The sequence below is a fragment of the Sphaeroforma arctica genome (genome assembly GCF_001186125.1).
Source record: "Sphaeroforma arctica JP610 unplaced genomic scaffold supercont1.9134, whole genome shotgun sequence".
In the NCBI taxonomy this organism is placed as follows: domain Eukaryota; class Ichthyosporea; order Ichthyophonida; genus Sphaeroforma; species Sphaeroforma arctica.
In genome coordinates this window covers 1-1,121 of record NW_014031424.1, presented here as the reverse complement: position 1 = coordinate 1,121, position 1,121 = coordinate 1, and the positions used below count along the sequence as shown (strand labels likewise).

The 1,121-nt window shown below is 36.6% G+C and overlaps 1 protein-coding gene across 1 annotated transcript; it reads left to right on the top strand.

Annotated features, from left to right (window-relative positions):
- Positions 1-267: 267 nt before the first annotated feature.
- Positions 268-468, top strand: SARC_16885 (hypothetical protein; the record flags this gene model as incomplete). The annotated part of the gene is made up of 1 exon (XM_014289013.1): positions 268-468. A coding segment is annotated over one exon (201 nt), but the record flags the coding sequence as incomplete, so codon positions are not given.
- Between the last annotated feature and the right edge of the window lie 653 nt (positions 469-1,121).

The following is a 1,121-nucleotide window of genomic DNA, read 5'->3' as shown; positions in this document are numbered from 1 at the left end:
TACTATATATATATATATATATATATATATATATATATATATATATATATATATATATATATATATATATATATATATATATATATATATATATATATATATATATATATATATATATGTTTCTACCTTTAGGTCATGTATACTGATCTCTCTATATTTCCACACACATACATATAAAATATATTTATATACTGACACTTGTAACACACATACTGACCTCTATATATTGATATTCATATATATATATATTTATATATATATATATCAGTTTGGTGTGTTGCAGCGTTGGATAACGGCGATATAGCCACTGGCGGCAGTGACGGCATAGGGCGCGTGTTCACAGATAGTTCGGTACGAGAGGGTGCTCCCGAACTTCGGGAACGGTTTGAACGGGAAGTCAAGGCACAGCAAATAGCCAGCCAGACTATGGTCGGCGATTTGGATAAGGACTCTGTCCCTGGGCCTGAGGTGAGACTAGATATGTGTAACTAGCATGTGGTTGTGTATGCCTGTAGATTGCATGTGATTCATTTGTCTGTGTATTACATAGGGTTACCATGTTTGTATAATACGTGCGAATGTCTATACTAATGTACGACATAGGGTTGTTATGTATGTGTTTGTTTGGTTTCGACGGTGGCGTGTGAGTGATTGTGATAAAAACCGATTTTGTGTTCCTGAATTTCGGTTGCTGTGTTCGTCCCCGATCGACGTTGGAGCGTTACCCATTCCCAAACTTTGTTCTTGAACTACGCCGGATACCAGGAACATATTCCTGAAATATTTCTCGTTTGAGCGTTTCCCGATTCAAAACCAGCACTCAAAGTTACGGTGCATGCCAATTAGTTCCAGACTTTAGTGCTATGTATTGAATTTTTAGTTAGGTGTCCCACATTCCTCTTTAAATAGTGCGGTTGCTTTACTAAGCTTAACTTTCGAATTCCTGCCTTTTTGCGCTTGGCTTATACTCAGGCGCTACAGGAAGCTGGCGCGAGAGAGGGTGTGACAAAAATGATTAAACAGTCCAATGGCAAGGTGTGTAGAATTACCTACTGTTTTCTGTGCATTTATATTTATTCCAGCTTATATTCATATGCATATTACATACAGATGAATTATAT